Source organism: Populus nigra, chromosome 19 (assembly GCF_951802175.1).
Source record: "Populus nigra chromosome 19, ddPopNigr1.1, whole genome shotgun sequence".
NCBI classification, from domain to species: Eukaryota; Viridiplantae; Streptophyta; class Magnoliopsida; order Malpighiales; family Salicaceae; genus Populus; species Populus nigra.
This window is the reverse complement of record NC_084870.1, coordinates 5,950,660-5,977,693: the sequence shown is the minus strand read 5'-3', so window position 1 is coordinate 5,977,693 and position 27,034 is coordinate 5,950,660. Positions and strand designations below refer to the sequence as shown.

The following is a 27,034-nucleotide window of genomic DNA, read 5'->3' as shown; positions in this document are numbered from 1 at the left end:
ATATTTTTTTTGGTGTCCCAAAGCGCTGCCTTATTGGCCGACTGGGTGATTTTAATGATGTTAAAATAACAAATATCTTCTCGTTCAAATAAACATCTCTCTCTCGTCGATTGATTTTCGGAGCTTTGGGCTCGTCAGGACACGCGCCTTGAGACGCGCGTTGACTTGGAATCCTTCAGCATGAAATTATAGTGGGACGGCGGCGTTTGATGTCAAAATGTGCTGGACAAGAAAAGAAGAGTCAAATCTGAGAGTCTGATGATGCCACGATGGGCTTCGATCAGCGAAGTTGGAACATGCTCAAAGCCTGCTTCTTGATAAAGGACCTAAACCCAACAACTTGGGAGATGGAGACTTAGTCTTGCTTTGTTTCAGGAAAGGAAGTTAACAGGCAAAAAAATACAAGGAAACGTATCAACGGTTGAGGAACTGGAGTCGTCGTAAAGTCTTCCTAAATATTCTGCTGTATCCTAATCTCACTCCTAACAAATTAACAATTACCCTTTGATAATCTTGAAATTCTGCCAATGACATTAATCGATTTGTCACTCTATTACCTCGTAATTCTCTTGATGCTGGATTCTGAAGATACGTCATGTTTCATGTTGTAAGATCACGGATCTTCAATTGGTTGTGCCCAGATGGTAACCTGCACCGCTAATATTGTTGGGGTAAAGAAAATAATTACAAGTTCAGAATGGTTGGAAACGACTCAGAAACACAACCACGGACTACTTCATTACTTTTCCAATTACACAGCCTAGGCTTTACAGGACATCAACAGAGAAATTCTGACTGATGCAATGCAAATCAAGCTTGGAAGACAGAAGATTGTTTTGTGAAATTCCAATAACTATTAAATAAGAACAAGTAATTTGGTCAATTTATAACTTACAATCCCTGAGCATAATCTACCAATGACAGTTAGAAAGGGAGGGTTCAATACAAGTTCAGAACACGAAGAGGAGCTTAATCTACCAGCTTAGGTACACCCTAGTCTAGCTCATCTTTCACCTACCTCCATAAAGGAACGGAGCTACTGCATGGATATTAACATCTGAAACCTATTCTTTAACATTTTACAGTACCTGATCCGTGAATCCCTATTGATTGTTAACCAATATAACGAGAAAACCTGTTGTGTGCTCGACTGCTTAGCTTGGGATACAATTAGTCAGTATCGCTATCTATATCTGGAAAGCTATACTCTTTGTATCCATCAATCTTGATTAACAACACTCCTTGGTTTTCTTCACTCCATTCAATACCTTCATTCTCCAGGAGTCTTGTGACCTACATTCATTAAACAGAAAAATACAGTATATTGTCAATGCAGGAGACCTAGATGATTCAGCAGGTAGCTTTTGCATGTCAGAAACTCGCTTTTCAGTTCTTCCATCCCAATATTTCCCAAAGTCAAATGTTGTCAAAGACAAAAGAAGAAAACTACAGAGGTAAAGTAGCACATTGTTTTTCCCATGTGACAAATCAACATGAGAATTATGAAGGCGAACCCATCATGTTACGGAATAAACAAGGCAATTGCTACTACATTAATCAGGAGCGAAACTAATACAAGACAAAAGGACATGGATTTCATTTTGTAATTCATTGCCACATTCAGAACGTCAAACCTTGAAAACACAATTAACTAACTAACTTTCCAATGTAAGATAGCAAATTAGCTGGAAGTGGGATAGTAGGAGTCCATACCGCTTGTTTGACTTTTGACTTTCCCAGACCACGACTCCCACATCCTGTGATTACTCTGAGAGTTTGAATTGCTGGGACCAGACCACAAATATTCATCACACACAGCAAAATTGCAGATCGAGGTAAGTCTGCATAGAAATAAGGAAGGGCAGGAAGATGCTTACAGCGCACATAAGTTCCAAATAGAAGATGAAGTTTCAAAACCCTCATTGCTTGTTTGACATGTTGCCCATGCAAGTCAATTGTTATGACATTTGTTATGCCCTTGTTTCTGCAGAATACTAGCAAATCATGGTCGATACACAACAATAAATGTAGAGTTGGAAAAATAACGAATCATTTCATGCACAGACCTAGCTTTAAAGATATCCTGGCTTGCCTTTTTATCTGCCTCCTGCGCCAACTTAGTTTGTATCCTCCCCTGTCCAAATCAAAGATAGCAAGTCAACAATTTAAGGCACAAATTTCACCAGTTAGATGTACATAAATATCCTGGGAATCTAAATTGTAACCCACCAACATAATTGCAAACACAGCCCAACAGCATTCAGACCCAGCCCACAAGTAAAATGAAAAAGGTGGGTGGTGTTTACAAAAGAAAAGTTGACAACTACAGCTTACTTGATGACCCTGTTTTGACAAATTTGTATGACATGCAAGACATGATTCTGTGCCTTTAACAAGCAAAAATTCAAAACCAAATGAAATAATGGAAAAAACAATTGCCAAAAAACAAAAAAAATCAAACCAAAAGATTTATATAATTTAAAAGGAGATGCCATAGTAAATGCATCTTATAATGTTTTATCACAGATGTCACTAGAAAAAAAAAACCATTAGAATTTTTTCAAAAAAAATTGGAAGATAGGCTAGGCAGTCCAACAATAATAGTACTCCTTATCACTTTCAAAGAAGTAATAAGTTGTCACTGGAAAGAGAGAGGGGATGAGGAAGACCTAAGATAACATGGAGGAAAGTGATATTTAAGGATCTAAAATCAAATTGGGATGGATTTGGTTTATGATCGAGCTAGATGACACAAACAAATCCATGTAGCAGACCCCAATTATTTAGGACTTTCTCCATGACCACTCAATTCATTTCATGCATCAGACACTATATGACTTTTTAGTTTACAAAAATAAGAACTCATAATGGATAAACCAAGAAGAAGATGGAATATGGATGTTGACATTAAAATACAAATGCAAATATTCTTCCCTAAAGCAGCTGACTCACCTGATCTGAAAGGTAAGCTGCATACCCCCTCTCTCCCTTTGAATATGCTGCTGCAGCCTGAAGAAAAGTTCATCTTCCTTCAGAAACAGATTTTGTTATAAAAAAGGAGAGACCTAAATTCTTATATGGCATCTAATGTTGTGGAGCTTGTAAGTAGGAAATCTTCTTACTTTTTGATAGTACGAGGTCCTTGAATTCCAGTGTCGCTTTGCAGATTCTCTAAGAAGATGATATTCTTCACCATTGGCTACAATTCATAGAGATGTAATGGTATAGAAAAAGGCATGATGAAATTTAATCATCCACATATAACAAGAAAGCTGTTTAAAGTTTTCTTTTTGTCAATTGCAGTTGTGCTGTCTGCAGAGTAGATTGATAAATTGCAAAATGGTAACAGAAGCAAATCAAAAGTGGATAAAGAAATGATTCTACAAAGCATGAGAACTACAAATAACATGAATAAAAATTAATAAAAATCAATGCCAACTACCATAGTTATTCTGCTGAGGAAGTGCATCAATAGATGGAAAGACATCAACAGCAGGCCCCAGTGATTGCATTTTCTTTACTACATTCCTCCAATTCATAGTGCTTGGTTCATGTTCAGAACTCATGGGAACATTGAACAAACATTCCAGAACCTTTTGAGGGAGATTTGACTCATTGCTTATTGGGGTAGTTGAAGATGGAGCTTCGAAACTAGTAAGGGCCTGATAATAATTCCTAAAAAGGGAAAAACAAGTAAGCTTCTGCATTAGGTGCCTTTTACAGTTGATTCAATGACAAGTTATCTGTTCAAGTGTGTCTGAACAAATGATTTCTCTTTAGCAATTTGTAATGATCCACATTCAACAATAGCAGATACATGCTCTGTTGAGGTCAACAGTTTCAGAAGTCTTCAATTATCATCCTATAGTCTGGGAAGTGACGATTAACATTCTGCATGAGTTTGGCCCTCTCCTTTTCTTTCCTTTTTCATTATTTTGAGAAAAAGAAACAGTTACTCTCAGTTGCTGCTGAAAATCCTATGCTATAATTACATCCATGCTCTAGACATAGAATTTTGATTAATATTAAGCTTAAATTTCTAAATAAAAATGTGATGTATCTGATTAACATTAACATTAATAGAATGACTGAGTACATCCAATAAAGACGTTTAAGGTTTTTTTATGGAAAAAGTTGAATCAACATTAAATGTAAGACACGATTGTTAAGAATGTTAGACAAGAATCGACAAAATATAAATGGAGGCTACGATCCACTGACAAGAGAAAAACACTTAACCTTCCATTTAAAAGGATAACTTTTCTACATCTTTTATCAGTTCTATTAGTACTTGCAGTTAAAAGAAATGCTGTTTTTAATATAAAAAAACTATCACCACATTAAAAATTAAAAGAATACAAATTTAAGATGAGGGCCAGCAGAACAGAAGAGACCTCCAATCCTTTGAGCATAAAAAAAAATATCCTCTGAAGACGCCCTGAAGTGGTACACCATAAAGAAACGTTCTTTACCACCACAACAGCTTCACTATTACTAGCTAAAAGCTCAGGGAAAATTTGCAACAAGAGAAATGCTAGTAACACTCACTCTAGCGTTCTCTATTAGACACTCAGCCAATTAAAATATACACATCACACTTCTTCATTCTAATAAAACTGGAAACTGCACATAGTAGATTCCTATGTTAACAAGCGATCCAAACCCACATTAACTTTTAACCTTTTCCAAAATTTAAGTTATTTGTTCTAGTTTTCTCTCCTTCACCTTTTCTCTCTTAAAACTCCCTATAGCAGATTCCATTATTTTAGTTGATAATTAAATGTACCCTTTACCAACAACTTTGGAATCCTGTGAATTTGTTTACTGGGTTATTGCAGGATTTTGAAAAAAGTCTCCACGAATTTCTTTGATCTAGATTGAAATACATGTGTTTTTTATGAAGAAGCTAGTATTGGATTATTGCTGCAAGAAATTTGCTTGTAATATCACGATTTATGCATTTTCTGTTGGTAAAGTTGACAGATTAATCAACCTCATTCAGGTCATTTATTTTCTGGGTTTTTATTCTCTTGGTCAAACAAATGTAACTTAAATGCATTTAGACAAGGACGGTTCAATGTTTGATTTCTTTCATCTTGTATAACCTGCAATACTACTATTAATATAATTATCTCTATCTGGTTTACTTAAAAGAGCTCTTAGTTGTTCCAAAACAATAAGAAAACATGAGATAAATTATTTTTGCAAAGTTGAAGAGAAATCTAAGGTTGAAAGACAGATTCTAAAGTAAAAGTAGTGGTTTTGAGGACGAGACTTCATACTTCCAAAATAATCATCTTGTTTATGCTTTATTTAACCACAGTCAGTTACTAATTTTACAAGGGAAGAGAGGTGTGATGTGGATATTTTAATTGGCCGAGTGTCTAATAGTGGGTGCTAGAGCAAGTGATGCTAACACCTCTTGCAACAAAAAAGCCCAGAAAATTGTTGTCCCAACAGTTGTTTGTTACAACTTTAATCAAGAGAAATGCTATGATTATTCGGCACTCGAAGTGTAGTTCACCTTCACTCACATAAAAGTGGAACCAACAGGTAATTGTCATTTTTGTGGGTGAGAGAACAAGACATCAGGAGTACCAAATAATTCCTAGAAATACTACTATTGTGACTTAATAGTTACTCTTGAAATATGGCAAATATGGCCCCACACTCATATCCACACCTACCCACACATGCACAATATAGATCTGCGTATAAAAGGCAACTAGTTGAGCAATGGTGGTAACAACAATAACAACAGAATGGATTACCTGTAACCACAGCCCCATACACTATCCTGAAGTTCATTTTCAGAAGAATGGGAAGTGCAATCAGAAGCCACATCAGTCAACTGTTGAAAAATTAAAATGATCACTATATATATAGCGAAAACCAAAGCCACAAGTTTCCATATTTTGAAAAACAAATCACCACAATGAGAAATTTTTAATATGTATCATTTGCAATATTGTTTGATTAAACAAAATAACAAAGGAAGAAAACAAAAAAACATATACTTCATATCAGCTGTTGAATCCCTAGGCTATAATGCCCTAGATTTACCTCTTTGCAAAATACCACAGGGCAGCTAGAATGCTGAAAGAATATAACTAGGACTCTTTTCTAATAAAAAGGGCATGGTTAATATTTGGTTATTTGTTAACGGCTAGAACTGAACGTACATCAGTATTTAATTGGAATAGCATTGAAAATTCAGTGTGATTGTCATGAAAACTACCCATTTAGAAGCCTGCATGCTAAATTAATGAAGACAATACAGGGACATAGAAAAAGAACAAAACAGAAGGATGGAGGTTACTGCATCTGTGAGCAAATCACATAGAAGACACCTATAGAGATCAAAAAAACAAATGGGATAGGAATATTTCACAAATTACAAATGCACCATTGATAACCTCTTCTTACTTTCAGAATCAATCATCCTAGTGTAAAAGAAAGAAAGAAAAAACCTCATCAAATTCCAATTCTAGCAGTAACCTTAAAAATAATCATGTCCTCAACAGAACTACTCTAGAAACAAACACCTACGAGCTTCTTATAACCTTGTGAGGTTCCAAGGATAATAATTAAGACCGTAAAGGCTAGGGAGAGAAATCAATTTTAAAGCACATAAACCAACTGAAAGTTCCCTTGAGGAAAGGAATCAGCAGTGTTACAGGAAATGTGGGTTAGCCAGCATTTCCAACAGAATAAACAACACATATGGTAACACTTACATTGTCACTGCGCTCAACAAGAAATCTGGAATCTTGTTTATAGTTTACAGAATCTTTAACATGTCTACCAGTTCTTGACTGTTCATGGGGGGAAGCTGATAAATCAAGCAACACATCCAACGCCTGAAGGATAACAAGCATATGAAAACATAATTCATATTTTAGAGAATCAGTGCTCCACAGACATAAAAGTAGAATAGCAAGTTGCAACAGCAACAAACTATCATTTCAATAACCAGCTCATTTTTAAGGAGATATGAACATTGGTAGATTATAACTATGATAACTCTGGGCTTCATGTGCTTTACTGCAACCAAATGTCAAAAGCATTGGTAGATTATTCAGAGAAGCATAATTATTTTCCCTCCGATATGAACATCGTATAGATGCTGAAGGCAATGGAAGTAATCCTGGTGTACAGAGTGGTGAAGGAAATGGAGATGGTACTTTCATAAGGAGTGATACTGGGAAGAAAAAGTGACTCCAAATCTAAAAATATGAACAAAGTCTGAATTACAATTTCCTTACCTTTTCAACATCATATCCGCACTGACCTGCCAAATCAAGATCTCAAGTCAAGTGTTGGCCAACAATAACAAATTAATTATGAAATCCTTCCACTAACTAATAATAATAATAATAATGAGATCTGTATATACACGTACATCATGATTATATAGCCCGTTACCAACATGATTGAAATACACACAAACTTATATAATAGATTTGAGACTCCTCTAGTTGAGTAAAACGGTGGTACAAATAAATAACAAAAAAAGTCTTAAGCAAGAAAAACCATTAAAAACTGCAGTTGAGAACTAAGTTTAAATCAGTGAAACTAAAAACAACCTCAATACTAACTACTAGTACACTCAAAAGTATCGCCTCCCAATCCCAACCCAAAACCCTCAAACTCTTGAACATTTAGCAGTCACCAATCAAAATATATGAACGCCAAGGCCAAACATTAAAAGTACTCCCACGAGTAACCAGGATAAAACTCCCCAGTCCCACTTGTCAGTGGATAACTTTTACACCATCTACTTCTACTATCTTCGTATCCAATCAAAGCACATTAGGGAAGTACATTGAACACCAAAAAGAATTCATACCAAATCCATACACACTCCTTTATCCCAAATTTTACTATGCGTTTCAATTTTTCACAAGAACATCAACCAACAAATCCATATTTACAGTTCACTTGACAGAAACCAATCATTCAACTAATTAAAAAAAAAACTATAGGGTTACAGACAAGAAAGGGTCAATACTTACAAAGAACATCTCTAACAACACCCATGCTGAGCTCACAATCATTACCAAGCATCGAACACAAAAACTGTTCCGCCTCTTCTTTCTCCACAACACCATTCCCAAAGTCCTTTGCTTTCATAGAATCCCTTCTCGGGCTGGCCTTAACATACTCCTTCCCTAAAACCGTCGAGACCGTCCCCGTAACCGCCAAAACTCTCTTCTGCTTGTTCCCTCCACGAAACCCTTTCCTATTCACCAAATTCCCCTCCAAAAACCCATCCCTTGAAGCCGAACTCGAACCCGCACTACTACTCGAGCTCGAACCCAAACCAAAACCCGATAACCCACTCGAAAAGGAACTTGTCGATGGATCCTCACTATTTTCCATCAAATTCTCCAAAATCTGCGCCGCTTTGTTAATATCTCCCTTCGCTTCCCTATAAGCCTCTTCGGCTTCTTCTATAGAGATCGAGTCAAAAGCTTCCATTAAAGCCTCAACTACTTTGGTTCCTTCCTGACTCTGCTCCAGATTTTGTTGCTGTTGCGATTGTTGACCCTGACCTCCGTCAAGTGCGATGGGTTTAGAGGCACGTGAAGCGGATCGCTTCTTCTTCTTCTTATTGTGTTGTTGCATCATATCCTAGGGTTTCGAGATTGAAATAGGAGTAGATTTAAGAGAGATTGACGATTTTGATTATTTGGGAGCCCTAGATTATGGGAGGAGAGAAGGGGGGTTTCGGGCGAGAAGATAAAGAAGAGGTTCACTGAAAATAACCGCAGTAACAGTGGGGGAGGAAGGTGGAGGTTGAGGGAAAATTCATGTCGGTTATAGAGGCATGGCATTAGCATCACAGAATCTCTACTGTAGCGCGTTTTCTTCGGGTCTGTTTCTTTTTAAAAGGCTGCGTTTTGACCTCACGCTCTTGAAACAGGTCCTTGAACACACGCTCAATTATTGTCTTGTCTCCTTTTCTTTTATGGATTTCTTCACCTTTTCTCCTGCTTTAATTCTTTTCTTTTCTTTGTGTAAGTTGGATTTTGAGCGTGTTGTAGGTGATGTGATTAATCAATGTTTATTTTTGTATTTTAAAAGTGTTTTTAAAAATGGAATTAAAATTTTTTTTTTTTTTTATTTTAAATTAATATTTTTTTATTTTTTTAATATTTTAATACGCTAATATTAAAAATAATTTTTTAAAAATAAAAAAATATTATTTAAATATATTTTTAAATAAAAAATATTTTAAAAATAATCACAATTACATTCTCATAAAATATTGAATATAAAAATGATCGTTGTATGCCTCCTTTTGTATGGTTTTTGAGTATAACCAAAACCGAAAACATTTGATTATGAATTCCACATTACTTTGATCATATTCATTCATTATCTATTCTTTTATTCTTGTTTTTTAACATGTTTTTCAAAATATTTTTTAAATGATTTTACACTTAAAAAAAGCATCTATTATGTTTATTTTTTTTATTTGAAATCAAGTTTAGATGTGTTTAAAAATATGTTTAACTTGAAAAAATATTAAACTGATTTTTATTATAGTATTTTTTGATAGGTTTCATGTATTTATATTAAAAGTAAAAAAAAATTGTTTATATATATTTTTAATCTAGAAATACTTTTTAAAAGTATTGTACAGCAAACACAAAGGAAAATCCATTAAAAGATAATAAAAGTATTGTGACATGTAGTGCTTCGGATTAACAATATTTATGGGACCATTAAAGTGGCAACAACCCAAAGATAATAATTTATTTTTTAAAATATTATTCAAATGAACTTTAACTTAAAAAATTATTAAATTTTGATGTTATTGTTTTTTTTATTTGAAATTGAGTTTAAAAGTATTTTTAATTTTAAAAGCATCAAATTAAACCTTTTTTTTAATGTTTTTCAATAAATTTTATATACTAATATTAAAAAAATACTTTAATATATTAGAAAAAAAACACATTTTTGGAAAGTAAAGACACACTAAAGATAAAGATAAAGCTCATTGAAAGATAATGAAAGTATTGTTGTGACATGTTATCGATGCCACATCTAGTGCTTCAGAATAACAATATTCATGGGACCATTACAATTGGCAACAGCCCAAAGGATGTTGATTTGAGAGAAGCAGATCTCCACAACGTGGCCATCTCTTTCCGCCGACAGCTTCGAAGACATAACAAAGCTGGACCAGTTATTTTACCGCCACACGTATCAAAGGACGAACCTTAGATTGCAGGAGCACAAGTTTTAAACCTAGGAAAACTCGAACTGCATTTCTGGTGCAAGATGATCCAGTGTTCAAAGTTCCAAACTTTAACACCGCCTGATGACCCAAAATAGGAAAATCGTCGTGCCGTATCAACGGAGACAAGAAAAATAGCCTTACATGCTGCTCCGCTGTACAGAAAGAGACTACCCAACAAGTCCAGTATATAGAAACTTTCACCGGTAGGTTTTATTAGTTTCCGGGCACTGACAGCTTTTATTTGGATTGCTCTTCTAATATCAGGCCAAATGGGAAACAACAGGCACTAAGTTGTAAAGAGAGAGATATCTATGCTAGCCGATTTATTAGATTACAACAAAAGAACAACGTGAAGGGGAAGAGCAGTTTCATGCCCCAACCACTTCATGGTTTTCCCTCAACTGTTTGAATTGGTTCTTCATACACAGAGTTAACCAATAATTTAGCCTGCGCCGTGTAATGTGGAATAAGAGTCTGCTCCGTCTCCTTGGGAGAATTTGATGGAGTCCATGGACGTGCTTGACTGGAACATGGGGGTATTAATTTTGCTGAACCAAGGGAAGCGTGGAACTGTTCATGCCCAACTGGCTTCAAGAACTCCAGCTCATTATCACTTCTCTCACAATGCAGACACTGCATTTTCCTTCTCTGCACCTCATCCTTCACTCTCTAGAAAGAGAAAACAGAAGGAGATAAAAATCCTCAACAAAACATTCCCAGCTTATTGCAAATAGAAATCAAAGATATGGCAGAATAGTGGCGAAAGATCATGCAATTCATTTTGTAGCATTGAAAATATTTTCCTACTGTGGTTCTTTCATTTCAAGTGAGAGGGGGGTTGTTGTGGACAAGGAAGAGCCTATGTCTACCACCGCTACCATGCAAAAATTTAAGGTATTCAAAGCATTTCTACGATACCCCACACTATCTCTGCCTTCCCAAGATTTAGAAAACTAATTGCCGTGGTTTCTGATCCAAAACATCCACCCTGTTTAGAAAGCTATTAGCTTAACTGCTAGTAAAAAAGTTCAAAAGAAGCAGATTCCTAGAAACCAACCACGTCTGTCATGCATGCTGGGAAGAGTCCCGTCATAATCACAAAATTTCATGTATACTTGAAAGAACAACCATTTCATTTCAAAAGCAAATAATATAAAGAGCAGAATAAATGCTCTTAACTAAGATTCCAATGGTCAAGCAGGAATGAAGTTTAAGAATACTGTAGTAACATGCCTGATGAGACTGTTACTTTCTTTTAGAGACTGTTACTTTCTTTTAGAGACTGGTTCTAGATTATTACTGGCAAATTATTAGAATCATTGTCTTTGTGCCAAAAACTGCTACTACTGTTAATCTACTCATCTTTCAATAGGTGCATAACAAATCTTGGAATCAATTAGATTACAATAATCAACTTGTAAGTAAGCCAAATTATCACCATACGCTAAAATGTCATAACACAAAATCAAACACAAAAAGTGTCTGATTCTCTAGCATTCTGATATAACCATCATCTTTCAAGTAACTTGATGATCCACCCAAGAAGAACCAAGTTCGTGCATTGCATCATGTATTTTAAAAAAGCTACCATCCCTTTCCATATCTACAATCTATTTTTTTTATCACTAACGTGGGTTTTCGGGTCAGCTTGCGCACATCTCGACTAATCCCACGGGCCCTGAAGTTAACGACCATGTAAGCCTCCAGTGACCCTGAAAGAACTCGAACTTGTGACCATTGGGGAGCAAACCCAAGGCTTGACCAGTTGAGCAACCCTTCAGGGTTGCATATCTACAATCTATTGATACTAAAAGTGATGGCTTCAGTCTGCAGTCTGCCCTACTGAATTATATGGAATTTGGGGTCCAGCTATAAGCTAAGATTCTTATAAAAAACTTTTGAAAGAACCCACATTTATTCTCTGCAAAAGATTTCAAAGGCAATGATTTCTCAACAAAAAGATAGCTGTTCACAAATTCCCTCTCCAGCATTATGCAGCCAATGCTCGTTCCGAAAATTCACACCGTAAATTACATTTGACAATTCAATAGCAGCTTATCCCACTCATTTATGATTTTCAAAAGTGATTTTTGTTTCCAACTTTCTCATAACAATATCAAACAACTTCCAATCAAAAGATATATTCCACAACAAGCAAATGCATCAACCAGCAACTAGAGCATCAAAACAAACTCCCATAGCAACAAAAACAGTAAAAAAGTTAGGAAACAAACCTGCAACAATCTTGAATCAAACTTAGGCAATCCAATTTGTTCAACAGTGAGAGAACCAAACAAGTTCCCCAACAAAGCAGCATCAGGCACAGCCAAACCTTGAACCAACCCCGCCACAAACCCGCCTAAAAAACTATCCCCTGCACCGGTCGGATCCTCTTGATTCGCCGAAAAGGGTGAAATCCTCAACTCCCCGTCTTTCCAATACACTTTACAACCATCTTTCCCATTGGTCACCACCACACAACACCACTTCCTCACCTCCTCCACATCCATAAACACCGCCTCCTCCGATGACGCCTTCAAAACCCCAATTCGCGGCAACATCGAATAAAATCCCGTCTCCTCTAACTTTACAAGCTTAACAGTACCATCAACACTATCAAACACCCTGATTAATGCTTGAATATCAACAAAAACAGCATCACAAATCTCAATCATCCTCTCAAGCGTCTCGGGAAGTATTTCCCCGCCAACACCAACAGCCATTCCAAAATTGGACCTCACATCAGGAAGATCCGATGGCCGAATCGGGTCACAAGCACAGACCCGTTTCAAGACCCGATCTTGATGACCATTCTCATGAATACCTAGATCAAAATAAGCATGAAAAACAGTAGTTTTTGAAGTGGGTATGACAATTGGGGTATAATCAACCGGGTATTTAAAATCTTCCCCAACTTTTGAAACTAAATTACAAGGAATCGACATTCCATTGACAACATTGGAAATGAAAGAGGCTGCACCACCAAGTGATTCGGCTTTGACGGTGTCGTCTTGGATCAAAACATCGTGGCAGTAATTGCCCACAATCAAAACACGGGTTTGCTGCTGTTGGGGTTTGTGGGCTGCTGCTGCTGTTGTAACCATTGTCGTGAAGTTGATGTAATTGTTGATGGTCTGCAGGTCATAAGTGAGAGAGAGCTAAACTAGGAAAGATCATGAGAAATGAAGGAGTGAGACAAAAATGGGGTGTTTTGGTTATGTGTCGAAAGAGAGAGGACGCGCGCCAAACATAGAAGAGAGATATCGTTGTCTGTTTTTTTTTGGTGGGGGGCGAGGATGGAACTCTATGTCTTGAAGCGCTCAAATACTGAAAGGTATTGATGATGCAGGGTGGATGATGATGGTGTTATTATTAAATTCTAGTGGGATTTTGAGAACTGTGATCACTCTCGATAAAATTTTCCTCCTCTATATTTTTAATTTAATTTAATTTTTCTTTTAGTTGGGGGTGTTTGGAATCTTGATTATATCTTGAAAATTTTGATTTTTTTAAGTTTTAAATTAATTTTTTATTATTTTGATGTGCTAATATAAAAAATAAAATTTAAAAAATAAAAAATATTATTATTTTTATATATTTATAAATAAAAATTATTTTAAAAAAATAATATTTATGAAACTCTTAAGCAACGATAAAATTAGTATCTAATAAATTTTATTAATTTTTTTCATGTATATACCATAATAATATAATAATATAAAAGACACATATTTACAAGTTTGTGTCTCATATAAGTTTTTAAGTTTGTTTTGTAATTCAGAAAGTGCTAATATATTAGATAAAGATGTACTGGACAAAATTTTTATTTTTGAAATTATTTAATATATTTTTGAACAGTATAAAAATTATTGTTCATTATGTATAAGACAAATGTTTTTATTCCGGAAAAAAGAATAGAATAAGATTGATCAAATTCTATATAACTACAAAACATTACATTAGTTATATATATATATATATATATATATATATATATATATGTATAAGATTAATATGGATTTCCGGTCTAACTAACATGCACCTTAACTAATCTTATCGGCCTTCAAATTAATGATTATGTAAGTTTCTAGTGGCTTTGAGGTTTATAGGACTCGAACTGATGATTTTTAGAAAGTAAACTCATAACCTGACTAGTTGAGTTATATTTATTAGAGTTATATTTTTTTTATTTCTTTAATTTTTTTTGGTTCCCAAAAAAAGAGAGAAAACCATTTTAAGATATAACACTATACCTAAAAGAAATCCAGGGTTTCTTCCTTTCTACATGCAAACCAGAATCCACCGCAAGTAAATCAACGTACGCTTTCTTCTTCTTTTCTCCCAATTTATTTGATAGAAGCCGTAATTAATTTGGCTTCCATTGATTTTCAAACTAGAGTTCTTGATCTAGGGGTTTTTTTATTTAACGGACACGTTTTTTTGCCTTTCTATCTTGATTAATAAAACGACACCGGTTGTTTTTTTTTTTGTCTCTGGGCTTGATTTGACATGATCAGACCGATTCTATCTCTTTGTACTTATCCATATTGCTGCTGAGAGTTTAGTTTTTATGGGTTTTTTCTCTAAATATTCTTGGAGGGTTTTTCTATGGTAAAAAACAAGTTATTCTGCATTGGAGTGTTGCGCTAGAGGAGTTCTGGAATGAATTTGATGAGATCATCTGCCATTTTGTTTTGGCCCTCGACATGGAAAATTCATATTATTTTCTGGAGTTTTATTTTATCAATTTGTATTTGATTGTGATATTTTTTTTAGTTTAACGTGGGTGTCCGGATCAGCTTGCGTGTATCTCGACTAATCCCATAAGTCCTCAAGTTAACGACTATGTAAATTTTTAGTGATTAAAAAAATAAATCTTTTGATTCCAAGTTCTTATCACTAGATCATTATCTAGATGATTTGATTATGATATTTTTCATTTTTTTTCTCACTAGCACAAGATCAGCTAGTTCTGGATTAAATCGACATAACAAGGTTATTAATTTGTTATTTGTTTTATGTTCCTTTTGGTGTTTCAGTTTTAGATTTTCAAATCCTCTACGATCAAATGGCCGACAATTTTTTAATATTTTTTAATTCTTATTTAGCATTTCTCAAATTGATATATGCACGTGCCACCAAATATTCTCACATTATTTAGTGAAAAATTTATCAAAACTCATCTACTGTGTTGGGAATGTTCGAGGAAAGGGCAAGAGAGGGAAATGGAAGAAAACAAGCTGCTCTCAAATCTCCTCTTCTCCTATCCCTTCCCCCTCCACTCATCTCCTTCCCAAACAAACTATACGTATCCCTAACATACTTTATCATAAATTTTGGAATTGGAAAATTCAAATGTAAGATGCAAACCAAATACATATATGGAAATTTACAACTTGAAATGATATATAATGCCATTACCTATAGCGTTTAATTCATTGAAGTTCATCTTTCTATATACAGTGTCACCATGCATTTTCTATTACTCATTATACTGTGTCCTAGCTTTTAACCATGGCAGCCAAGAAAACAAAAGGAAGGCAGAAGGTGGAAATGAAGAGAATTGATAAGCAAGATGATAGATCAATCACCTTCTCGAGGCGTAGATCTGGGATTTACAAGAAAGCAAGCGAATTGGTTGTTTTAACGGGGGCAGAAATTACAGTGATAGTATTTTCACCATCAGGTAACCCTCTCTCTTGTGGTCATCCTTCGGTTGAATCAGTCATTAATCGTTTTCTTGAAGATCCATCAAGCATGGATAGCACTTACCATGTTGTGGAGGCTCGCCGGAGGATGAGGATTGAAGAACTGGCCAGAAATATGATGAAATGCAACGTCAATTGGACGAGAAGAAGGAAACGAGCCACCGGTTAAAAGGCAAAAGAAAAGAAAATGATAGCAAGGGCTGGTGGGATGCTCCCATTGGAAGAGCTTGACCTCAAGGATCTGATTGAGCTGGAAACAAAGTTTGAAAGGTTACAAATGACCATGCACAATAAAATCGTAAAGAACAATGACGGTGCTTCTTCTTCACAGGCACCAGAAATAGGCTATTCCCTTGCAAATGATCCGAACGCTTCTGTTTTTGCTGATAGAAACCATCAAGGTGGGGGGGAGTTCTAAACGACTTCACCCAGATGAAGGCAGTGATGGGGTATTTTTTAAAAATTAAATTAATTTTTATTTAAAATTAATTAATTTTTTATTTTTAAATTATTTTCTGTTGATGTTAAAAATAATTTTATAAAAATAAAAAATATATTATTTTAATAACTTTTTAATAAGATAGTTTATTACGGTTTATGCTTATGAAGAAATTCGAAATCTATCAAGTCTTGTTTATTACTTCCGATTTTTATCTTGTGTGCCTAACGAATGAATTCAATTACAATACAAACACATGCACTGAAATTTATATTTTTTCTTTATAAATTTTCCATTGTTTTTCAAATGAAGAAAATTCATGAATTATAAATTTTTTTCTTTTATATACAAGAACTTTTATAAGTAACGAGGTTATTTTTTCTTATATTTAATAGGTGCCATAAATTTAGTTTTTATTATAAATCTAATATAAAGATATCCCTTTTTTAGTTAACAAGATAAATCTTTAATGATAATTTAATTTTTAAATGCATATTTTATTAGTTTTACAAATTTAATTTTTATTATATATCTAACATAGATATTTTTTTATTTAACAATTTAATTTTTTCATGATAATTTTTAATTTAAATGTACAAAAGGATTTTTGAAGAGGATTTGACTAGATTATCCAATTCATGTAAATCTTTTAAAATTGATATTCTGCCAATAGATAATAATAAATACAAAATATTAAAATGAGTATTGTAAATTATGGTTTTATTTCCTATGAAAGATAGTTGTAATCTTGATGTATATTTTTTTTAAAAAAATTATGGTTTTATTCTGCCATTAGAAAATTATTTTTTTAGTTTTAAATTTTTTTAATGGGTTTGGAAAATATATTTTAGAGGTTATTTACGGTTTTTCTTTACGAATTTTTCATTGTTTTTCAAATGAAGAAAATTCATGAATAATTTTTTTTCTCTTAGATACAAGCACCATTTAGTAATGTAAAAGGTTAAAATTTTTATTTTAAATTTTTAAATTTAGTTAGCACCATAAATTTATTTATTTTTATTATAAATCTAATATAATTTCATTTTTAGTTGACAATACTAGTTTTCATTGATAATTTAGTTCTTACATGCATATTTTATTAGTATCATAAACTTGATTTTTATTATATATCTAATATAAAATCTTTTTTAATTTAATAATAAAACTTTTTCATGAAAATTTTTAATTTGAATGATATAAAATTCATATTTTCCTAAAAGACGCAATTTCCTTTCCCTAGGCAAATGAGAAGTGTGTATGCCATGTGCCTAAATGAAAGAGAGAGCCTATAAAAAACTGACCCATCCATGCTCAGCCCTCTTCTAGTCGTCGATACGGGGGAGATCACATTCACATATCAGTTCTGTTTATTTTTATATTCTAAGAGTATTTTTTTAAAAAAATTATTTTGTGATGATTTTATATTATTTTAATATGCTAATATTAATAATAATTTAAAAAATAAAAAAAATTTAAAATTATTTTTAAAATCAGCATATCAACACAATCCAAAATATATAAAAAAAATTTAAATTTTTAATAAAACAATTTAAATTTTTAAAGAACATGAAAACATTCCCCAACAACACATCTCCACCGACCAACTTTCGACAAGAAATTACCACCACTTGAGCAGAACACTTTTCTTAAAGCAAACCATCCATTACTTAACATGTATATAATTAAGAAACACACATCTCCACTCACGATGGCTATCATAAGCTCAGGAATATACTAGTTCTGTCCACACCGAATCATAACCTTTTCCCTTTGAATCGGATTCCACTGCATTTCCGGCCCACTAAAAATGGACCGTGTGGCCTTTTGAGTTAGTGGGAAATGGTTGCGAGTCAAAGATGGTGAGCGCGTCCAAACCATAGAGCAGGAAGCAACAATTCGTGCGAATTCGATCACCTCAAGGCTACGGACATTATAATAGGTTGATATTAAAAAAAATTAAAAAAATATTTCAATTTATTTTTAAATAAAAAACCATAAAAAAACCATCAAGTTGAAAAGCATTTGGCATATTTGGTCGAACATTCTTCACGATGTTGGAGTTATTAATCAAAGCCGGTTGATGCCCGAGAATTCAATTGCTTTAAGGGACATTTTATTCAAGATAGAGGGAGCACAGATCTTCTGTTCCTCCAAAAAAAAGAAGCCAGCCTAATTTCCGATTCACTTGCATGCTAGTATCTTCATTCTTGATTAATTAATGCCTTCCCAACGAATCCACGTGTTACGCAACATAGCCGCTGTCAATTCCTCTTGCTTCAACCCAGGCTGGCTTGAGTTCTACGAAAATGACAACTCAAAATGAGATTGTGTGTTTCTTTTGTGTTGAGTTTTGGCATGATTGCACGCAACTCTAGGTTGGATTGTGATACGTTCCTGCCCAACTCAACAATGGATTCTGATATGCACGCGCTTAAATTTATGCTAAGTCAAGACGGGCCTACACCCAACTTCATGTTGGGTCAAGAATACGTTCTACCCAACTCCATGTTGAGCTATAGGGTGTTCACGTTCAATTTTCTGTTGGGTCAGAAACGCGACCACACTACTCCACGTTACGTTGGGCTATGAAGCGTCCATCTCTAACCATTTTTTCATGCAGTTACAAGCTAAACTCAATTTTTCATGAGCTCAGTGTATAAATTGAACCCAACATTTTTAAAATTATATTGAGCCTCTCATATCCTGGATCTGGATTAATAATCATACAACATATTATGCATGACATGGGTTAAAAGAATTTCTAGAAGTAATTCATCCCAAAAAAAAAACCTCCCAGTGATTTTTGTATCTTCATCACTTAATAAACTTGTTAAGACTGGTTTGGGTACGTAAATTTGCTTCTGTAGCCCAAAAAAGAGAGACATGGGATTTTTAACTAGAGCGATCAGGCACACTGGGAGAAAGATCGCAAAAAAAAAAAAACAAAAAACACTTTGATTTTCACTTTACAGTTGCAAAAGCAAGAAACAAACTGAGCACATCCGCTTATTACAAATATTGCTACAAGACTGGTAGGCTAATTAAAGTCTCAGGACTGAAGGGAGAAACACAAATACTCGTGCCGTTTACCAGAAGATCGTCAGGATTTCTTGACATGCTAATGAAGGCATGTTTGTCTTGGGGATTCCGGCTCCCCCATGCACGGACTGGTAGTGTACTGATAGTTGCTCATAGAAGGCTTAAGCACACTGACACAATATTTTACGTGGTTCGGCAAAACCGCCTACATCCACGGGAGAGTCATTGTATTAGAGATAGAGAAAGGGTTACAATAAATACATGTAGAGAAGGAGGATTACATTCACTCTACTCAACTCATCAATTCTCATTGCTGCTCTTGCAGCTGCTGCCATTACAGCTCTCTTTTTCTCCACTCTCTTGCACACACTCACGTTCTTTCTCACATTTTGCTCTCTAAAATCATGCCTCTTTTATAGGCAACAATGGTGCCACCAGCTCCTATTCTTCTTCAACAAAGGTGGCTGCCAACTCCAGCTTATTCAACAATGATGACTGCCAATAGTCAATGGTTGGTGCCGTCCATTTACTGCATATGCAACGACAACAACCCAACAGTTTGGACTGAATCTTGCAGTAAAACTGCTTAGAATGAACATTTGGCGGTAAATTTATGTAAATATCACCTCTTTGAGGGTTTGATCCCACTCAAATACAGTTTATCTAAACAAACAAGAATCGCACACGCACAAATATCAGAAATCAGAAAGAATATAATTTAAATAATAAGGGAGAATTAGAGGTACAGACCTTCACGGACGAAGCTGTAGCGCTTCTCTGGAGCCAATTTCTCAGCCATTCTTTCACGTTTTCGCCGATTTTATTTAATTTCTATTCTGAGAAAGAGAGAGAGCTGTGTATTTGTTGAAATCATAGTCTATTAGAGAACAAAAAGAGAGAGAGAGAGAGAGAGAGAGAGAGAGAGAGAGAGAGAGAGAGAGAGATCAAAGAGAGGGACTAACCTAGAGAATTTGAGCGGACGAGCTGCTCTCCGGTAACGAAGACGCATTGAGACTTGGGAGTGTTTTTTTTTTTTTTTAAGGGTGATAATGGGCTTTGTGGACTTTCTCTGGTTTCCTGAAACGCTCTGGGGGTTCTGTTTTTTACTAATTTAAAAGGTGGTGGATTGGGCTTTCTCTAATTCATTTGTCATCCTATTGTTGCCATGTGAACTATGATTTTATTTTGTTTTGCTTAAGATATTTTACAAATAAAAAATATTTTATAAATAAGATTTTTTTTATAAAATATTTTACATGTGAAATATTTTTCAATGATAATAGTGAAAAAGAACGTGGTGATGGAAAAAAGGATGATGGTGAGGCAATAATAATTATAATGAGATGGTGATGGTGGTATAAGAGAAAATAGTGAGATAGTCATGGTAGTTATGAGATAGCGATAGTTGTATTGAAAGTGATGATAATAGAGAAGGTGATTATAAGAAGAAAATGATGGTTGAAATAATCGGATGTTATTATTATAAGTGAATTATTGTTCATAAAATATTTTACAAACTTCATGAGTTGAAGATAGCGGTGGTGGTATTGAAAGTGATGATGGTGGTGGTGGTGATAAAAAGAAAATGATGGTTGAAATAGTCGGATATTATTATTATAAGTGAATTACTATTCATAAAATATTTTACAAAGTTTCATAAATTGAAAATATTTTTCAATAAATAAACTAATTAAGTTTTAAGGTTGACTTTAAAATATTTTTTATTGACAAGTTTTCCTATAAAATATCTTATAGAAAACAAATATAGAAAAATATTTTTGGAAAACAAACACAAGAAAAAATATATATATATAAAATTTCTATAAATATTTAAAACAAAACAAATGGATCCTAAAAAAAATTCCTCTGATTGGTTTTTTTTCCTGTTATTTTACTCATATGCACTTATATAGATTCTTATTCCAAGTCATTAGAATAAGAGATATCGTTCATGATTTAATCCACAAATTACAGATAGACTATGCCATTTTTCTTAAAAAAAAAAACAAATTACAGATCATGTTCAGAGAAACATGAGAGGATTAATTCCAATCCCAAAAGTATTGTATGCAAACCAATTCTTATTTAGTTAATTTATAATATAATTAATGCTTATAATTTATACTGTTTCAGCCTCTTAATCATGTGTGTGTGTGTGTATGTGTGTGTGTGTGTGTATAATCATGCTCTTTTTTTTTTGAGATGTAAAGTCATTTTCGTTACTATTTATGAAAACACGTTTATCTCCATATACATTGTATGTATTCCTTTATTTAGTTGATTTACAATGTTTAAATTCTATCTCTTCAACTGTTATTTATATTAAATTAATCATTTATAGTTTCATAATTCTTGTTTGTTAATGCAGATTTACATATACTCACTATAGAATATAAAATAATAAGGCAAATGATTTACAAACAATCAAAGTTTTCAAATTAAATTTCTATACAGAATATTGACGTGTCAAGCTACAAGTGGTACTATATTAAATATGTTTTCATGAATTTTATATGATTGCCTCCAATAAAAAATAATTGTTTTATATGTTTGTCTAATAATTGAAAAATTCATTCGTATAATATTACTCGTAAATAATACTTATTGATTAATTTGGAATGTTAAAGAAATACAATGTATGGTTATAGAGTTAAGTAATTAATGTTTGGTTTGTGCACACCTCTTATTAAGGTTAATAGTTAAGCTCGAGTAATTATTTAATATTGTTATTTAAATAATATTTTTTTATTGTTTAATTTGTTTCTTAAAATACTTTTTTGATTTATTTTTTCACTTGAAAAAAATCAGATTAATGTATTTTTAAATATTTGTTTTTGATAGTTTTAATTGATATGTTGATATCAAAAATAAAAAAATCTAAAAATATAATATTATTTTAATACATATTATTAATAATTTTTTTATATATAAAAACACTCTACACCACATTACTGAAAATACATTTCACACATACCTATCAAGAACAAACAAATTTTCAATGTTGTCAGACAAATTTCCATTCATGATTGCATAAAAACAATAATTAGAGTTATTACTTGTACATTATAATATGTTTTATTATTCTCATTAACTCTAATACCCTGCCATGATAAGAAGCAGCGCTTAAAATAATGAATCATGGCTTAATAAAATAAAAATATCCTAATTAAAAGAAAATAAAAAAATATTTATTTTATATCAAAAAACATCTAACTCAACATGTGAAATCTCCAATACATAATTTTATAAACTCTAATATTATGATAAGGAATTATTAAACATGGAAATTTAAGTCATAATTAGATGACCCTCAAGGATATAATTTTTTATATATATTTTTTTACAATTTATAATTAATTGAAATAAATATAATTGGTTTTGAATGAGGTACGCATAACAAATGACCTGTACTTTCTAAATTAAGAGAACAAAGAACTAACCATAAATGTTTTTTAAATGTGGCCAACAACTGTCATTATGACACTTGTTAGTAGTCATTTATAGTTTAAATCAACATATAGTTTTCTTTTTTGCAGCATAATTTATATTATATATAAACACTTAAAAAGTTTCCATATAATATAATATTCATTTAATATCTTTAGTTAACATCTATAAATGTTGGATTTTTATTCCATTCATTAACTTGATTGAAAAAACAAGATTAATATGTAGATAAATTTCATGGTGCTTCAAATGTAATAGTTAAATGCTCATATCATAGGAGAGAGATAAACACAAAAAAAAAAAAAACAAGAGGAGAATTACAAAAATATTTTTTTCAATATGAAAAAAAATACTTATTATCCTTTTTTATCGAAATCAAATATGATTTTCTCTATTTTTTTTTATGTATATCTTTTTTATATACCGTAAATATTCAATAATTAAAGCTTGAGCACTATAAAATTTTCTATGTATGTAATCAAATAATGTTCAACATGTGTTCTAAAAACAATCATTAACTTTTATCATTTATAAATTATATAATTTATAAATGATATGGTATAAAAGATAATAATTACTCATTTAAAATAACATGTCGGGTTGTTTTTTGCCGACAAACGCAATTAAGATCGATTATATAAAACTCATATTATTCTTTACGACTCTAACAACCGACAAACATGATTAAGATCGATTACATAAAACTTGTATTATTTTTACGGCTCTTACAACCAACAATCATGATTAAGATCAATTACTTAAAACAATGAATCATCCTATATGATCCAAAGATCAAGGAATATGCAAATTAGAGGAAAGTAACAAAAAGACTGATTGATCTATATCAAAGAAGCACATAAACCATAAAACTTAACATGATGGGTGAGTTGCTAATATATAATTTTATAAACTTTAATATTATATTAAAAAACTATTTGAGAGTAGAAATTAAAGTCACTGATGAACCTTTAGAATATTATTTTATATTATAGTCTGATAACCAATAATTAAAAATAAAAAACCAATGAGGTGTCTATGTATTGCCATTTCTAAATTAATAGAACAAAGAACATACCATAATCTTTTTTTTTTTTAAATGTGGCCAATACACACCATTAGTACATTGGCAAGAGTCAGTCATTTTTAGTTTAAAATCAACATCTAGTTTTCTATACTGCAACATAATATATATTATAAACACTGAAAAAATTAAGTCGCCATATAATATAGGATTCATTCATTCATTAACTTGATTTAAAAAAATGCAAGAATAAAATATGTAATCAAATAATGCTTAACATGTGTTCCAAGAGCAATCATTAGCCTTCTCTATTTAAAAATTATATAACTCCAATTAAATATATTTAAATTGAAATGACAACTTTATTACCTAATAAGGAGTTTTTGTTTTTATAATTGTAAATGTTTTTTAAAATATTTTTTTATTTAAAAAATATTAAATTGATGGTTTTAGTGTTGATATTTCTTGATGATTTTAGTGTTGATATATATACATACATACATATATATATGTATGTATGTATATATATATATATATATATATATATATATATATATATATATAGTCTCCACCTTTAGAGGGATTCAAGGGAAATAATCAAAGCGATATGGAACTAAATCTCAATAGATCATGATAATAAAATCACTCTACCACTTATAATATCTAATTAATCGGGTATTCAAGTTATTTATAAAAAAATCTATCCACCACTTAATGAGAATTTATACTTCAAGGTGGCCCGCGCGATATTACCGTACATACACTTAACACATTCAAGTTTCCCTTCCTTTATATACATCTCCATTCTCCAGCAAAGTACTGCATTCAAATTTCTCTTCCTACATCTCCATTCTCCAGCCAGGTAGTGCCATCATACATATTCTATCTATTTATCTTATCTTGCATCTTATTTTTTTCATTATGGAAGCCAAGAAAACAAGAGGAAGGCAAAAGGTGGAAATGAAGAGAATTGTAAATGAAGATGATAGATTAGTCACTTTCTCAAAGCGTAGATCCGGGATCTACAAAAAACTGAGCGAGCTTATCACTTTAACCGGGACAGAAGTTGCATTCCTCGTTTTTTCACCTGGGGGTAAGCCGTTTTCATTCGGCCACCCTTCAATTGATAATGTGCTTGATCGTTTTCTTGAGAATCCATCGAACGCAGATGGCACCCACGAACTTGTGGAGGAGTATAGGAGGGCGAGGATCGACGAGCTAGCACAAAAGTATGATGAAATGCAACAGCAGTTGGATGACAATAAGGAAAAAGGCAGCAAGTTGAAGGATAAAATACAAGGTAATGAGAGAGGGGATTGGTGGAATGCTCCAGTCGAAGAGCTCAACCTCCAAGAGTTGATTGAATTGGAGAAGAAGTTCGAAGGCTTACGAATGACCTTACACAGCAAGATGAAAGACAGCAGTAATGGTGCATCCTCTTCACATGCTCCAGAAGTAGGCAACCCGTCAGCATCTCATGCAAATGATTCAAACGTTGCCTCTCATGGAAGTAATTGGGGCGTGTGAAGTTCTGAACAACTTTGTTGAAAAGGCCCGTTACCTTTTTAGGGTTTATGTTTACAAAGATTTTTAAATCTATTGTTTTGTTTATTTTGTTTATTTGGTTTTATATATCTAATTTTGTTTATGCCAAAGTGTTGTTGTTGGATTACAGATAAAGATATATAAAAATAAATTTATTTATACAGATGCGTTGTGTATATATGACTCTGTGTATTATTAATTTTAAGGTGAATTACAGTAATTAATGGATAGTGTCTTCACACTCACCTAAAGATTTAATATAATTCTATGTAAAACCATGAACTCTCTATCTAAATATTTAGTTTGAAAAAAAATCTTTAATATAATTATATATTTTAAAAATATTTTTGTCAGAAAAAATATTTAGATAGGTTTTAAAAAAAAATCCAAGGGATTGCCTTGAAGTTTGCTCCCTTCCTTCACTTTTGGAAGATCATACCTTGAACCCTGTTCAAAGAGAAATTTATTAAATTCTTTTGAATACACTAGATAGATGTAGAGCATGTATCTTAATTAATACATATATAAATTGGTCTGAAAATACCTTTATTGTTGAATAAAAAGAATTATATGCATTAAAAGAAATGTATTTATAACTACGAAATATTAAGAAATTCTATATGCTAAAATATAAATGTTTTTTTATATGACGATACAAAATTACAAATCAATACTAATTAATATGTAAATTCAACCCATTTTACCAAATTAAGAAAGAGATTAAAAAATTAATATAATTCTTAACAAATATACTGATCTTGTTTCTTCACTATATGTCTATGTGTGCGTCACGAAAAATTTAAATAGTTTTAAAAAAGCTTCTTGAATCGCTCTTAACCCATATATTACCTTAGTAGCACTTCATGTTGACTATTAAAACTCTAAAATTTCTATAAAAAAAATCAACAAAAACCAATAAATAAAACTACACTGGAATTTATGAAAAACTAGTTTATATTTGTTTTCATTATATAATATAATTATTTTTTAAAATAAAAACAGTTGAGATAGATATTGAAGCTCTCTTTCTTCTTTTTTTTATATATTTTCTTGAAAAACAGAAATAGGATAACATGACATGACATGTTTTAATTTTTAACTATGTTTATAAAAAAAAATTAAAAGAGTTGTTTAGTAACTAGAAATAATTTGGGAAAAATTTAAATTTTTTTTGGTTAAAATTTAATATGATTTATATGTTTTGGATAATTTTGATGTGTTAATATAAAATATAATTTTTAAAAAATAAAAATATATCATTAATATATATTTTAATATAAAAAATTATTTAAAAAATCACTACCAAACATGCTCTTAATTTGTTAAGGAGCTCTCGTGATAAAAATATTTAGGAGGCGCTGTGCATGGATAAATGAAGGTGGCGTTTAACAGATAGCGTGGTCCTTTCTTAATTTATTTTTGGACAAAAAAATTAAATCACAGCCTAAAATCACTCTTACAGTGACAGAAAATGGATATATACGGACAAAACCGAGGTCAGAATTGGTACGAGGGCTGTAAGAAAATCTGTTCTTCTCTTTCTCTCTCTGGCTAAAAATCCGACAAGTGTAATTCAAGACCCGCAA

The 27,034-nt window shown here is 32.4% G+C and overlaps 4 protein-coding genes across 5 annotated transcripts; 2 read left to right on the top strand and 2 right to left on the bottom strand.

Moving 5' to 3' along the window:
* Positions 1-831: 831 nt before the first annotated feature.
* Positions 832-8,875, bottom strand: LOC133679223 (SMR domain-containing protein At5g58720). Of its 2 annotated transcripts, XM_062101757.1 has the most exons (11): positions 8,016-8,874; positions 7,266-7,291; positions 6,738-6,860; positions 5,772-5,851; positions 3,443-3,675; positions 3,123-3,199; positions 2,953-3,009; positions 2,067-2,134; positions 1,878-1,984; positions 1,714-1,784; positions 832-1,293 (listed from the first exon to the last, which is right to left on the bottom strand). In XM_062101757.1, the coding sequence occupies exons 1-11, from the start codon at positions 8,629-8,631 to the stop codon at positions 1,171-1,173; spliced, it is 1,581 nt and encodes a 526-aa protein (XP_061957741.1). In that variant the 5' UTR covers positions 8,632-8,874; the 3' UTR covers positions 832-1,170. The 2 variants fall into 2 exon arrangements, 1 of the variants encoding a protein (XP_061957741.1); XR_009836137.1 differs by lacking the exon at positions 832-1,293 and having other exon boundaries at positions 1,711-1,784; positions 2,953-3,029; positions 8,016-8,875.
* Positions 8,876-9,985: 1,110 nt separating this feature from the next.
* On the bottom strand, positions 9,986-13,593 carry LOC133680446 (inositol 3-kinase-like). The gene is made up of 2 exons (XM_062103405.1): positions 12,484-13,593; positions 9,986-10,918 (listed from the first exon to the last, which is right to left on the bottom strand). Exons 1-2 carry the CDS (start codon positions 13,351-13,353, stop codon positions 10,634-10,636), a joined length of 1,155 nt encoding a protein of 384 aa, XP_061959389.1. The 5' UTR covers positions 13,354-13,593; the 3' UTR covers positions 9,986-10,633.
* Positions 13,594-15,763: 2,170 nt separating this feature from the next.
* Positions 15,764-16,375, top strand: LOC133680130 (agamous-like MADS-box protein AGL62). The gene is made up of 2 exons (XM_062102953.1): positions 15,764-16,063; positions 16,184-16,375. Exons 1-2 carry the CDS (start codon positions 15,764-15,766, stop codon positions 16,373-16,375), a joined length of 492 nt encoding a protein of 163 aa, XP_061958937.1.
* An 8,173-nt stretch (positions 16,376-24,548) lies between these two features.
* Positions 24,549-25,563, top strand: LOC133679119 (agamous-like MADS-box protein AGL29). The gene has a single exon (XM_062101628.1). The coding sequence runs from the start codon at positions 24,825-24,827 to the stop codon at positions 25,428-25,430; it is 606 nt and encodes a 201-aa protein (XP_061957612.1). The 5' UTR covers positions 24,549-24,824; the 3' UTR covers positions 25,431-25,563.
* The last annotated feature ends 1,471 nt before the right edge of the window (positions 25,564-27,034 follow it).

Coding starts and splice junctions, on each gene's coding strand:
- LOC133679223 (XM_062101757.1), bottom strand. CDS start 8,631: ATGATGCAACAACACAATAAGAAGAAGAAGAAGCGATCCGCTTCACGT. Junction 3,010..3,122: donor GGACCTCGTACTATCAAAAA/GTAAGAAGATTT, acceptor ACTTTTCTTCAG/GCTGCAGCAGCATATTCAAA. Junction 1,785..1,877: donor ATTTGGAACTTATGTGCGCT/GTAAGCATCTTC, acceptor GTCTGGTCCCAG/CAATTCAAACTCTCAGAGTA.
- LOC133680446 (XM_062103405.1), bottom strand. CDS start 13,353: ATGGTTACAACAGCAGCAGCAGCCCACAAACCCCAACAGCAGCAAACC. Junction 10,919..12,483: donor TTGATTCAAGATTGTTGCAG/GTTTGTTTCCTA, acceptor TTCTCTTTCTAG/AGAGTGAAGGATGAGGTGCA.
- LOC133680130 (XM_062102953.1), top strand. CDS start 15,764: ATGGCAGCCAAGAAAACAAAAGGAAGGCAGAAGGTGGAAATGAAGAGA. Junction 16,064..16,183: donor GGATGAGGATTGAAGAACTG/GCCAGAAATATG, acceptor CCATTGGAAGAG/CTTGACCTCAAGGATCTGAT.
- LOC133679119 (XM_062101628.1), top strand. CDS start 24,825: ATGGAAGCCAAGAAAACAAGAGGAAGGCAAAAGGTGGAAATGAAGAGA.